This window comes from Berghia stephanieae, chromosome 6 (genome assembly GCF_034508935.2).
Source record: "Berghia stephanieae isolate SIO BIC M18660-M18661 chromosome 6, UCSD_Bste_1.3, whole genome shotgun sequence".
Lineage (NCBI taxonomy): Eukaryota > Metazoa > Mollusca > Gastropoda > Nudibranchia > Aeolidiidae > Berghia > Berghia stephanieae.
The window spans coordinates 60,086,384-60,098,883 of record NC_088365.1 but is presented as its reverse complement, the minus strand read 5'-3'; the positions used below and the strand labels follow the sequence as shown (position 1 = coordinate 60,098,883).

At 34.7% G+C, this 12,500-nt stretch overlaps 1 protein-coding gene across 2 annotated transcripts in view; it reads right to left on the bottom strand.

The window, feature by feature from the left end:
- Positions 1 to 12,500, bottom strand: part of LOC144975356 (uncharacterized) — a 22,688-nt gene that overhangs the window by 9,648 nt on the left and 540 nt on the right. The window contains exons 2-4 of one of the 2 annotated variants that reach the window (XM_078919357.1): positions 8,849 to 9,690; positions 5,526 to 6,110; positions 3,807 to 4,877 (exon numbers count right to left, since the gene is read on the bottom strand). In XM_078919357.1, coding sequence (XP_078775483.1) covers positions 4,140 to 4,877; positions 5,526 to 6,110; positions 8,849 to 9,690 — 2,165 coding nt within the window. In that variant the 3' untranslated portion in view covers positions 3,807 to 4,139. Of the gene's footprint in view, positions 1 to 3,806; positions 4,878 to 5,525; positions 6,111 to 8,848; positions 9,691 to 12,500 lie in introns of those variants that run through there. The other variant, XM_078919356.1, reaches the window with a different exon arrangement.

Here is a 12,500-nt window from a genome sequence, read left to right as displayed (position 1 = left end):
TTAATATCTCCTTCACAACAAATTAACACTAGTTCAAAGCGGTGGTTCTAGTTAATCACATCCTGGAGATTACGTAGAAAATTATGAATTAATGAAACATTGGAAAGCCTTTCAAATGTATTTATGGCGAAATTAAAAATCTTCGGTACAATAATATAAGCATGATCAAAGGGAACAAAAACAAGTAAGTTATTCCATGACTCATTTGAACTGGTAACTATTCATCTACCTACAGCTATTTAGCAAAGCAAAACTACTGGAAGGAGGGAAGCTTCATTCGCCCACTGGGTCAGATGTTAAAGGTTTTGCTGGCGGAAATAAATGTCGTGGATTCAATAACAGAAACATAAATAAGGTGACCACAAACAAACAGATATATACTCGCCTAACTGATACTGTAAATATTTGTTTAATTACCTATAGCTACTTGGCAACGATTGGTTACTGAAAGTAGAGCAGGTTTATTAGCGCAATGGATCAGATGTCAAAGGTATCAGCGACCAAATTAAATGAATTGGGTTCCATAAGACAAACATATTCAAATGAAGCACACCTGGCAAGGTTCCCTATGACTCAATACGCTTCAACAGTCGTAACGTCACTTCCCTCGTAATGACGCATGGTAACTTAGTAATTGGCTCTAAACTATCAGAACAATGGCGGACGCCCTTATGAAATATTTCTCCGACGAGCATAAAAGCGTATCCAGAGGGGAAAAAACATTATAATCTGATCATGTTTTGACTTTTACATATTCTGACCACAAGACATATGAAAAGTTCTAGCCAGCTTGAAGAATAAAAAGTACCGATTTTAGAACCATGATGGCCGCCGTTGCTGGGCAACGTGACATTAGACTATTGATTCCAATTGACTGAGTGGTTATTCAACTATCTATAGATATTTAGCAAGGCATGCTAACTCGAAGCGTGGCAGCTTTATTTGCCGACTGGGTCAGATGACATAGGTATTGCTGGCAGAAACGAATTTCTTGTGTTCAGTAATAGAAACATAATCAAAGAGAACACCAACAGACTCGTCTTACATCAATGAATTGAACGAGTATCTCAATATCTATACCTTTTTGGCAAAGCTCGATTACTCAACATATGACAATTATATTTGCCCAATGGGTCAGATTTCAAAGGTACTAGTGACCGAAATAAGTGTCTTGGGCTCAATAATAGAAGCATAACTAAAAGGAACACACACTTGCAAGGTTTTCCACAAATCTACCTATAGCTATTTAACGCAGCAGCACGATTAGATATTGTTTGCCGAAATATATTTCTTGTTTTCAATAATAGAAGCATAATCGAAAGACAGACAAGTCTGTACAGATTAGTTGGACGAGTATTTATCTAAATAATCATTTATATATATATATATATATATATATATATATATATATATGTGTGTGTGTGTGTGTGTGTGTGTGTGTGTGTGTGTGTGTGACAAAGCGAAATCATTGGAGTTCGGACAACTTTATTCGATCAGTGGGACAGAAAACGAAGGCTTGGAATATATGATTTTGAATATTGTTTTTAGGGTAAAAAAAACACAATACGGCCTTGGTATATGATTCCAATGTTAAGATATCACCAATATACCGATTTTGATTACGCAGCCAACATGCTACTGCATCAGCTTTTATTTTGTTGAGGTTTTTAGAGGGTAATTGATATACTTATATGAAAGACAGAAGGGGTAAATAAAGGGCAGTTGGCATCAGGTCTGATCAATGGGTGGAACTAATTTTACATGCTGATAGTCGCAATAAAATTCAACGTGACACGCTCCAATTTTGGAGTCCTGGTGATCCATCTGTATGGTGCAAAAATACCCCCAAAAATCCTATGTCTTTTGGGATTGATCACGTACCAATGTACGTCACACAATGAACACGGATCTTGGAGAATATAATAAATATATTTGGCTGTGGGAAATACACATGTGCTATAAGTTGTAGATAACGAAAACTTTTATTGCGTTGTGAATAATTCAAATTAGACTAAACTATTTGGGACTCGTTGACATTAAAAAATTCAGATTATGTACCCAGGATGTATTACAACCACAGCAGTAACAGGTGAACCACACACGGAAACTGAATGTATTGTCAAGAGTTTCAACATCGTATTTATTGACAAAAATAGTAAGTGTCTTCCATTCTTGCTTGATCTTATTTATTCTCTCTCTCTCGTTCTCTCTCTCTCTCTCTCTCTCTTTTTCTCTCTCTCTCTCTCTCTCTCTCTCTCTCTCTCTCTCTCTCTCTCTGTCTGTCTCTCTTCTATTTCACAGGTTGTTCTTTTTTTACGAAATCCGCCGAAACTCTCTGAAGCCTATGAAAGTTAGGGAAAGTGGGAAGCAGTGGGGAAGAGGATATCAGAGGGACATGAACGTGAACCTATGGGGATCAATAGCAGTGGAATTTAAAGCCGGTGTGTGTATGCCTTGGCACTAGAGAATAATGAACTTGAGACCATAGGAGGTGGGCGCAAATGGGGGATGAACCTGGGACTATGGGATGAGGATATCAGTGGAAAATGACATTGGACTATCGGAGTTGGATACACATGGGCATTGAAGCCGGACTATGGGAATTGGGTACCGGAGGAGCATGAACCTTAAACTAGAGGACCTGGGATGACCAGAGGTAGATACCAGTGGAGAGTGAAGCCGGGAATATGTTGGTGTCAGAAGGCTGCTTCTTTTTTCGTAACTTACTACAACCGTCCAATGTTATGGAAAGTGGACAGCAGTGGGCAGTGAACCAGGGACCCAAGGAAATGGACACCAGTGGAGAGTGGACTTGGGACTATGGGAAGAGGAGATCAGAGGAAATGAACCAGAGACTATGAGAGATGGATACCGGTGGAAATTTGAAGCTGGACTATGGGAGCTGGGCAGCAGAGGAGAATGAACCTGAGAATATAGTTAGTTGGCACCAATGGGAAATAAACCTGGGACTACGAGAGGTAGATACTAGTGGAGAGTGAACCGAGGATATGGCAGGTGGACACTGGTGGGGAGAAGATGTGCTTAGGCTGCAAACTGAGAGCATTCGATTTCGTCTCTGTTCGTGTTTAGTTTGTGAACACCGGTATGTCATCGACACTACACATTTGTGTGATTTACTCTCAACAAACCTATAGAACAAGCCAAAACACAAAACTACGTGTAGTTACAAGTCATACATTTTTAGTGATAATTATTCATCCAAAAAGTGTTTTGAAAACAATAACAAAGAAACTATGTGTCTTTTGCTGTTAAAAAAAATACACTGGAAGTAGTTTTAATTCCGAAATAAAACCATGCGTTTGTTTCTTGTTCGGTTTGGCAAATGAAAACAAGATGGGTCACTCTCTTTGCTGTAATAAAACATGAGGGCCACTGAGAGGAAATGTCAAACTGAGAGTAAAACGGACCTGAAAGGAAAATGAAGTACTCAGTTTACAAACTTATACAGACATATAGAAGGAACAAACAAAATTTATTTCACTCAGGTCTTTGTTATGGTTTTAGTTAGCCATTTTTATGATTACCTTTTACTAAATCCCATCAATCAGACTATAAACAATCAGGATTACATACCGTTTTGTCTATTAATCCATTGTATCAGGCTGGCGATGTTGTGATATTTGTAGCTAAGCGCACAGCAGTAATATGCTCGTCAGATTAAAGGCAGATAAACTTTGCATCAGAAATGCATCAACGATATTCGTGCCGTAAATTCTGAACGAGATATGTTAAGTTAGATTCACCTTCAGAGTTAGATATCGTAAAAATGTAACAAAATAAACCCATTTTCACTGATAAGTTATGTTTATTTTTATTGTGTGTACGATCATTAATCATTGCACAGGACACGAAGCCTTGTAGTGAGCTAGTTGGTTATTTATATAGTTGTTGGTATTCATTAAAATGTATTTTTCCTCTTAATGTTTAAGACTTTATGTTTTGTTGACATTAGAACTACTTTGGCAATCTGTGGTCCATACTTCAAATACATATTAATAAAGATTGGCGCGATGGAAAAACGTATTAATTTGTTTCTCTCCCTCTATGATAGTGGTTTTCATTGTGACATTAACGGATCTTGTGGGGTTAAACATAATATTCGATTGCAACCAATCAATTTAACTGCTCCATTGAACACAAAATTTAAACATTTTCTTAAGGCATCGTTTTGGCTTTGGGTGCTTTGTTTCAAGTACTGATATTCTTTTGGCCATTGCGTTGTCTGTATTTACAAGTCCTCTAATCTGGTTTCCGAGATTTCCATTAGAAACCTGAAGGTTTTTCAAATTATTTAAAGCCGGATTCACCACTGAATTTAAACGGTTCAACATACTTTTGATGTCTTGTGACTGTTTTGTATCTATTTTACCTATTGATGTCAGTCTACCATTTATGGCTGTGTTTTTATCCGTCAATGATTTTATCTGTTTTGAAGCGTCTTTACTTTTAATTTCTAAGTTACTGATTTTTTTGTTATATGAAGTTAATGTAGTTTTGTCATTCAGCCGGCTGGTGATTTCTATTGACAATTGTTTGTTTGTTGTTTGTAAATTATTATCAATAAATAATTCTTTGTTTCTAAGTGCCTGTATCAGCTTGTTCTGGTCTCCATTTATCTTTTCCACTGAGCTGACTTTCTTGATAACGGATGTAAGAGACGATTTATCTGAAAGTCGATTCTTCACTTCTTGTGATAGTTTCTGGTCTGTTTTCTTCAAGTCGCTCTCAATGGCTGAATCTCTGATTGTCAATGATTTGATTTGTGATGTATGGTCTTGGTCATGTTTTTCTACAGCTCCGATCCTCTTTGTTATTGACGATAGTGAAGCCTTTTCAGCCGCTCTATCCCTCTCTTCCTGTAACGAGAGATAATGATAAAATATAGATAATAATAATATATATTCGACCATTTGTATAGCGCAATATCCAATGAAGTGCTCAAATCGTTTCCAAGCGATATTGCATTTTCTTACGACAAAGACAATGCTTTTTAATGGCCAAGTAATTTTTTTTACACGTGCGTAAGAGTAAAATAATGTGAATAAAAAAATATTTTTTCCAAGGACTCAACTATGTCCCGCTAAGAAAGAGTCTCAAACCTAGGACTCCCAATCCGAAGCTAAATGTCATACCGAAAGACCACATAGCCGCACATATTATAGGTAAACTATAGATATGATAATAAAAATCATAACAACGATAACAATAGAATTACTAATGCATAAAAACAATAGTGAAAAGGATCATGTATGAAGGGAAAATACTCAATCGTGTCAACATTACAGTCTCTTTACCCACAGAAACAGAATTGTACTGAAAGTTGCATTTTAGCTAAAGTTTTAGCTATATTCCCTTATGATTGAGTATTTTGTCAAACAAGAATAGGTCAGAGATGAAAATAATAGTTATCGATAATGACGATTTTGAATTCTAGCTTAAAATGAAGAGATGCGTCTATTATATTGAGTTAATCACAGACGAATGAATCAGTGTTCAATATTTACCTTTTTCTGTAGATTTTCTATTATGCTCAGTCTGTGTCCAATTGACGAAACGGACTTTTTGTTAGCAAGTCCTGCTATCTGTAATTCCAGTTCGTTATATTCCTTTTCCAGTTTGCTTTCATTTTTAGCATTTTTATCCACTAACGATTCAATCTGCTTCAACTTGTTTTTGTGTTCCAGTTTCAAATCACGGAATTCCTTCATATGAGCGATTGAAGCGGATTTGTCAGTCACTCGATTTGCCGCTTCCTGTTTCAACATTTTGTTTGTTTCTTCTACTTTATTCTCAATAGCTGATTCCTTAATTTTCAACGCCTGTATCTGATTTTCCTGATCTCCATTAACCTTTTCCACTGAGCTTACTCTCTTTAAAACGGATACGAGAGAAGCTTTATCTGTCAGTCGATTCTTTACTACTTGTGATAGTTTCTGGTTGGAATTGTTCAAGTCGTTCTCCATGGCAGAATCTTTGTTTACCAGGGATTTGATTTGTGCTGAATGGTCTTGGTCATGGGCTTCTAATATTTTCAATCTCTTTGTCAACGATGACAAAGATGATTTGTCTGTTACTCGTTCTGCTGCTACCTGAAATTGTATTAGTTAATGAGAAAATAAGAAAAGACTGATTTTAAAATTCCTGACGATACTGGTGATAGGAATGGTAATTATGATTATGATAATGACAATAATACAATGAGAAGGAGGAGGATGATGGTAAAGAGCATAACAGCTCTTGGAGCACAACAGAAAAAGAAAAATGAAAAAAATAAAAAAAAAATAGTGGTAGTAGTAGTATTAGTAATTGTAATAGAAGTGGCAGTAGTAGTAGTAGTAGTAGTAGTAGTAGTAGTAGTAGTAGTAGTAGTAGTAGTAGTAGTAGTAGAAGTATTAGTACAAGTAGTAGTAGTAGTAGTAGTAGTAGTAGTAGTAGTAGTAGTAGTAGTAGTAGTAGTAGTAGTAGTAGTAGTAGTAGTAGTTGTTGTTGTTGTTGTTATAGCAGTAGTAGTTGTTGTTATAGCACTAGTAGTATTTTTTTTATAATAAAAGAATGAATGAAGATGACTTTACCCCGCTCTCTGTTATTGGTTTTAGAACACCATTTGGATGACTTCTATGTATGACTATAAAGATAAAAGCCAACAACACCAAGTTTGTGCGTAAGATTAATCGATGTGGTAGGCAGAAAACATGAGTATTTCAACCAAGTGCATAGCCTCAGTAAAATTTCTGAGGGAAATTCGGAAGATATTGACCGTGAACATTTTATTTTGAAAAACTTTTAATGTTGTTTTGCTCTCAGGTCAATGTAATTCCAAATATATTGCCAAATTTGGATAAAGCTGGGTTATTTTTTGTTGGAACGCTAACAAACGACATTTTAACAAAAGCTTACCCGGTGACATGTGGTATCAATCATGCACATAAATTGGCCGTTTTTAAGTCATCTCAATTCCTTTCTTTATACTTGTTTTATTCCATTACAGTATCTCTATTTTCAATGGACGCTACATATGTTTACTCGGTCAGTTGATCTATCCTCAATTCATTCCAGATATTATTACTATTATTATCACCATCATTACTCAATTTATTTAAAGGATGTGAAGGTGAGCACAAGGAAATGTTAATATCTTGAACCATAACTCGGGGCTGTTTAAAGTCGGTTTGCTATTAATAACGCAAGTTTTATTTTTTTTAAAGTGTCGTAGCAGAATGACAAGATTGGACATAGGCCATCATTCGTCCATATAGCTTGGTTGCACAACTTACGACCCATCAATGATAACGAGGCTCTACTAGTCATCAAAGTCAAACCACGAAACCAGTCGATGACCCGAAAAGCCAATCACGGAGGCCGTGTCACCAGTTGTGTACAACCTGCATTGTTATCGCTGGTAATCTTGTTTAAACAAAGCTGAATGGCTTGAAGGTCAAAAACAATGGAACTATTACTACTACTACTACTACTACTACTACTACTACTACTACTACTACTACTACTACTACTACTACTACTACTACTACTACTACTACTACTACTACTACTAATATTACTACTACTACTAATACTACTACTACTACTGCTACTACTACTACTACTACTACTACTACTACTACTACTACTACTACTACTACTACTACTACTACTACTAATAATAATAATAATAATAATAATAATAATAATAATAATAATATTAACAATAATAATCACAATAATGATAATAATAATAATAATAATAATAATAATAATAATAATAATAATGATAATGATAATAATAATAATGATAATAATAATAATAATGATAATAATAATAATAATAATAATAATAATAATAATAATAATAATAATAATAATAATAATAATAATAATAATAATAATAATAATAATAATATTAATAATAATATTTATTATAACAACAATAATTATAATAATAATAATAAAATTATAATAATAATAGAATTATAATAATAATAATAATAACAATAAAAATGTCTATGTAAGGGACGTGGCAAATGGGAATATACAAATAGGAGTCAGTTGGTTTCCCCAAAGAAAACAAATTATCTGGTGCCACTTTTACCCTGATACAGTTGGGTTAAAGTTTCTGACAACTCAACAGATAGTAAGAAAATGTTTAAGTTTAAAGATATAGGTAGTAGATGTAGTGGTATATTATTGGCACGTTATATAAGGATAGATCGGTTCAGAAGGTAAGTATTAATCCTCTTTAAAGCAGATATACTTTAATATAAATCAACATATTTGCCTCACACAATAACTCATTAATACATAATTAGCTAAAAGAATAACAGTACATTTTAATTTATAAACAATAAAGCATTTTTTTAATTGACAATAATTAATCAAAAGTTTTGCTATTATTGCTTGTAAATTTTCGTATTTTCTGATTACTACTTTTTATATATGTATGTATGTATATATATATATATATATATATATATATATATATATATATATATATATATATATATATATATATATATATATATATATATAACGCTTAAATAAAAATAAACATGAAATGTTTTTTCACTAATACCAAAGGCATAGTTGCTTGTTTAAGTTAAATATAAAAACAACAAAAATGTCTTATGCCATGCTTTGGGACAATTTTGAATTGGGGAAAATGGCCTTTCGCTCGACCAAGGCTGCTAATTTGAAAGAATATTGTATAAATTACAAATTAATTAATTGGTAATCAATTCAATATTCCTTCAAATTGTCAGAGTTGTATATTATATTCGATAGTTTGTGAAATAATTATAATTTTAGTATTAACTACATATTTCTCCAAACCTACCGTTTTGCTTGTCTTTTCCAGTTGGTCTGCCCTTGATTCCAGGTCCATGATTTTTTTGTGCATTTTTCCATCACGCATGGAATCTTCTTTGATAAAAGATTCTAGCTTTTTCAACTTTTTGTTATTTAAGTGCCCAAGATTCGTCAATTCCTCTAAAACAGAAGAATTGATTTCTTTTGCATTGGCGGTATCAGATTCTAGAGATTTCGCTTTGCCTTCTAAAACCAACATTTTGTCTTTGAGTGATTTTGTTTTCATTTCCATGGAAGCTCTTTCCGATTCAAGATACGATACTTTCTTATTCAGAAGTTTTGTTTCTTTTTCAAGTGACGCTGTCTTCTTTTTTAGTGAACGCGTCTCCTCACGGGACAACGACGCTTCCTTTTCCAGAGAATCTGCTTTATTTTCAACAAGAGATATTTTCTTCAACAGAGATGTAATTAAATTCTCAAGCACGTCGGGATCTGTTTTGGCAACTGTGAGTGTCCCATCAACTGAATCTTCTTTGAGCGTGCCAAAGACATCTATATAATAAACTTTACATGTGTATACACCGGCCCACTCTTGTCCTGGCTTTATCAGAGTCACATTAAGGATGCTCAGATCTACATCTGTGTCTATATAACCTCTTGTTTTGTATTTTGTATTTGACGATTTCTGCACTTTCGTCGCTTTTAAAGGTGGGTGAATCTCTGCCATAGGTTTTTCTCCTTTCCTGTAAATTTGCATAAGTAAGATTTGCCGTGCTTTCTGTTGAAGTCCGTGTGGTTTGCATGAGATTTGGACATCCTCTCGGACGATAGTAGAGAGTTGTGGGTAGATTTCAATTTGGGATTTGCCATCTGGACAAAGGCAAATGAATGCTGTATGAGTAAAGGCTTTTTATCTAATTCTTTTATTTCTGTTTAGCCCGATTTTGACTTACTAGCAACGGCCATAATTCGGAGTAGAACTAGCCTAACCATTTTAAATTCAAAACTTGAGCATGTTTAAACTGACATATCCATTAAACGTTCTCAAAGCAATTTACAATGAGTCTTTGCCAACAGAAACACTAAAAATGTAGAGCATGGCGTGATTTCTTATTATCCAACAGCGACAACGCTGTTAACGGCCAGGTACTCATTTTACACCTGAATACGGTGAAAGAATATGAGTAAAGAGCCTTTTCCATGCCCTCAATTGTGCGCCGTTCGGACCATGACTCGAACCCACGATCTTTGGACCTGAAGGGGAGTGTCATGTAATAATATCACATTAGCTACTAGTTTTAATAGAAATGATGAAAGGGCTACAATACAAATTAAAATCAGTACACGTTAGATGAATCAAAACAACAGTTATTATCGTAACAAAATATTTTGGCGATGTATTGTTTACTTTGATTAGATATATTATTACGGCTGCGACAACAGAAATATAGTAAAAACAATAATTTAAAATCATAAAAGTCAATGTAAAATTGAGAGATAATACTACGAACGACTGATTTGACCGTCATATTTTTAGTTTTTGTCAAGATTAGGGTCGTTTAAATCGATTGATACTTGGAAGTCGAGTTTTCTGGCCAAATTATTTTAAATACGTATCTTTTTAATGGTTAGATTAAGATTTTCAGCCAAAAGTCTTTTGTCGTTGTGCAACTCTATACAAAACAGGGGGTTCAAAACTGAGGAATCAAAAGTAAATGTAACCCGCCGCGTCAATCCGGTATTCTATCAGCAATACGATCTTTGCTGCGTACCCGAAAGGTACCAATTCGATCACCCGCCTCTGCGCAGTGTGACCTTGAATAAGTCACCTCACTCTAGCTCAATTTGTGGCGCTGCACTGCGGCTGACACCTGGGTTATTCCAATATTCCCTTGGAATAGCCCCTAGAGACAAATTTCCCCATATGGGATAAATAAAGGGGATCTTATTTTATCTTATGTCGTGTTGAACCCGATGACAGAAAATGATTTTAAAGTTTTAAAAATCGGCGATATGAGAGTTTACTGTTTAGTTCCGTAAAACAAGTATATCATTTATCCTCATTAAAATAAAATATTTTGACCCAAGTTTCATATTTCTGGATATGAATTCTGATTTTATCATCTAAACCGTTCCGTTATAATAACGTTTTGAGACGATGGGTTACAATTAGTCAAGTTTTCTCTCGTTGACGTTATATTAACAACTATAGAAGGAACAAAATAGACGTCACTCTGCTTATTAGTAATGTAGCCATTGTTATGTGTAGTCCTCATGAAATTGTATCAATCAGACTATACATGTTATAGGTTACACCCAGTTTTGTGTGTTGGTACATTATATCCGTCTAGCGAAAGTTGTGAGTACTTTACCAAAACTCATATCATCAATATAGAAAGCGATCACTTACGTGTTTTGATTCTAATTGTAGATGACCATTTTTTATTATAATTGTCAAAATCAATCAATAAATTGGACACTTATGTGACCCGCCCCATCAACACTATCATGTCAGCGTGAATCTGATGCCATTAAAAAAAAGGATTTTCTAAAAAAAAAATAAATAAATAAAAAAACGAGCTTTTATAAAGCGCAATATTCACTAACCGTGCTCAAAGCGCTTTACAACGGGTCCCTGGCCAACAGTAACATTTGACTTGTAGGACGGGACATGAAGCCTTTTATGCGATATTACAATATTTTTTCGGAGATAGATAACGCTGTTTACGGCCAGGTACTCATTTTACACCTGAGTACAGTGAGAGAATGTGAGTAAATAGCCTTTTCCAAGAACTCAACTAAGCGCCGAGCGAGGCTCGAACCCAGGACCTTCCTATCCCAAAGCGAGTGTCATACCACAAGAAAACACAGCCGCACTTTTATTATTGCAGTGTCCAGAAAAGTGTAATAATTGCTTTTGTATTTTAAAAGAAATATCCAATATTCAGTCTTTTTATTAGAAAACCAACAAACAAAATACGTAAAATACGAGCGAAAGAATGAAAATGGAGAGCCTCTCCATTTTCACTCTTTCGTTAGTATTTTACGATCACCGGCTTCAGGCAGCCCTACAGTTTTAAACAAAATACGTGAGTGTTTGTAAGGGCAGTTGTCCACTAAACGCGATCAGTTAACATGCTGGACGAGGCATCACATCTCCCGTAAGGAGACATTACACTTCTTATTTGGAAAGAGATCACGCTGTTAACGGCCAGGTACTCATTTTACGCCCGAGTGCTATGAGAGAATTTTAGTAAAGAGCCTTCTCCAATGACTCAACAATGCACCGCTAAGAGCGGGACCCGAACCAAGGATTTTCCTTTACATAGGACGATTTTCATACCACCAGACCAAATAGACGTACTCACCTCAGGTCTCAGACTTTAAACAATATTTTCAATTCTAAGCACAGGATCCACCCCTACACAACGATATTGCCACTATTTGTCACATACATAAGGCAAGACTTTTGTTTCATTAACTTTTTCCTTACCGACAATTTTCCGGATAATCCCCAAAACTTCACACCCAACAAAAATAGATATATTTCACTCAAACACAAAATCTGTTAGTTCTTGTTCCTACATATTTTCTTTTTGATAAACGCGCTCTTCAACTCAGTGTTAATATGATTTAACTATAGCAAACATTTTTGTTCAAATATTATGATGTACAAAATA